At 43.9% G+C, this 1,586-nt stretch overlaps 1 protein-coding gene across 1 annotated transcript in view; it reads right to left on the reverse strand.

Annotated features, from left to right (window-relative positions):
• qpctla (glutaminyl-peptide cyclotransferase-like a) overlaps positions 1-1,280 on the reverse strand; it is a 4,780-nt gene extending 3,500 nt beyond the window's left edge. Inside the window, exon 1 of the mRNA XM_035679828.1 lies at positions 565-1,280. Coding sequence (XP_035535721.1) covers positions 565-783 — 219 coding nt within the window. The 5' untranslated portion in view covers positions 784-1,280. The remainder of the gene's footprint in view (positions 1-564) is intronic.
• Positions 1,281-1,586: the final 306 nt, after the last annotated feature.

Below are 1,586 nucleotides of genomic sequence, written 5' to 3' on the forward strand. Positions count from 1 at the left end.
ATCTACTTCTGCCTCATTAAAAATGACAGAATCTATGAAAATGCAAATTTTGTTTTTCATCTTCACTGTAAAGTAATTTAAATACATTTTAATGTGAAAATGTAACTCTTTGGTGGTAAAACCATATTGTATTGTGTCGTATGTGTGGATAGGGATCATTAAAGAACCCATCCACACATTTATTAAAGACAATATAATATATAACACTCATCATACAACATTAAAATCCTTCACAATAAAGTCCATCCTCAGTGTTTGTGCACTGCTGGCTTCAAGTAGATCACACTGGACCAGGATCAGGGTTTGGCCCTTTAATGTATCTGATATAAATAGTAAATAAACTGCACTGTTTGGGGAGGAAATGTTGCAGAAAACAGTCCTTTCTTTAATCTTTGTCCTCGCTGTCTCATAACTGATTACTATGAGATGTTGTAACACATACATTCACACAATGAAACACCATCTGGTTTTTCCTGTTGGGTTTATTTCAGTCACATTTAACACTTTAAGAACCAAACTAACCCCACAAGTTTAAAGTCCCATAATACCTATCCGCGCTCTTACCCTGTCTTTGGTCAGATCTGCAGCTGGCATGCGGTTGTCATGTCCATCGGTGGTGTCGTTTGACAGGTAGACCCCCAGCACCACCGCCAGCACCAGGACCCCGAACAGACAGAGCAGCAGCACCCGGGCCCGGGGCATCCGCACCCGGTCCCAGCCGGGCAGCGAGCCGCCCCCGTTGCTCTGCTGCAGCGGCTTGTACCTCCGACTGGACCTGGACATGACTCGGAGATAGGCCGCCTCTGTAGCGTCGAGCAGTCGGTCCTAAAAGCTACGTGTCCAAACAGACTTGTGGAGCATGTAGGAGGGAAATCCACGCAGGAAGTCGAGGAAAGGGGGACGCTGGCTCTGAGGCTGGAGTCTGTAGTCCACCTTCAACAACATGCTCCATCCTTCACACGAGAAAGTCCCTCGGTTGTGGTGCAGACTGCAGCCGCCCTGCTCTGTGGAGGCATGGTTGAGTCCAGTGAAGTTGATCCAGTTCACATTATAATTCACACAGACTGTCTCTCTGTGTGTCTCTGTGTGTGTCTCTGTGTGTCTGTGTCTGTCTGTGTGTGTTTGAGCTCGTCTTCATCCACTGACAGCCGCTAACGAGACAGACTGCAACCGACTGGTCACAACTCCTCTGGTGCAGATGTTTATTTAAAAATGAATAAATTTGACCCTTTTTCATTTCTCTGCTCAAATGGCGTTGCTTCTTCTCGGTTCCTGTGGTGTTTGGGAGACAGCGCCGTGCTGCTCTACCGCCACCCACTGGACGGATGTAGGAACTGCAGCGAATAACATTAACTACAGTTCAGTACTGCACAGGGTTGAGGAGTAACTAGTAGTGTAACTAATTACTAGTAATGAGATTACTCTTATTATTAGTGTAACTAATTATTAATACATTTCAGTAATAATATTATAGTTACTCCTCCAAATAAAATAATTAGTTACAATATTACTTTTGTTTTTAATCTCCACTGATCTCGTCCTTGGATTCATTTTTGTAATCGTGAATGAAACTAGTTTGGAAGAAA

The sequence above is a fragment of the Morone saxatilis genome, unplaced genomic scaffold (genome assembly GCF_004916995.1).
Source record: "Morone saxatilis isolate NCDOM2014 unplaced genomic scaffold, NCSU_SB_2.0 Contig8, whole genome shotgun sequence".
NCBI lineage: Eukaryota > Metazoa > Chordata > Actinopteri > Moronidae > Morone > Morone saxatilis.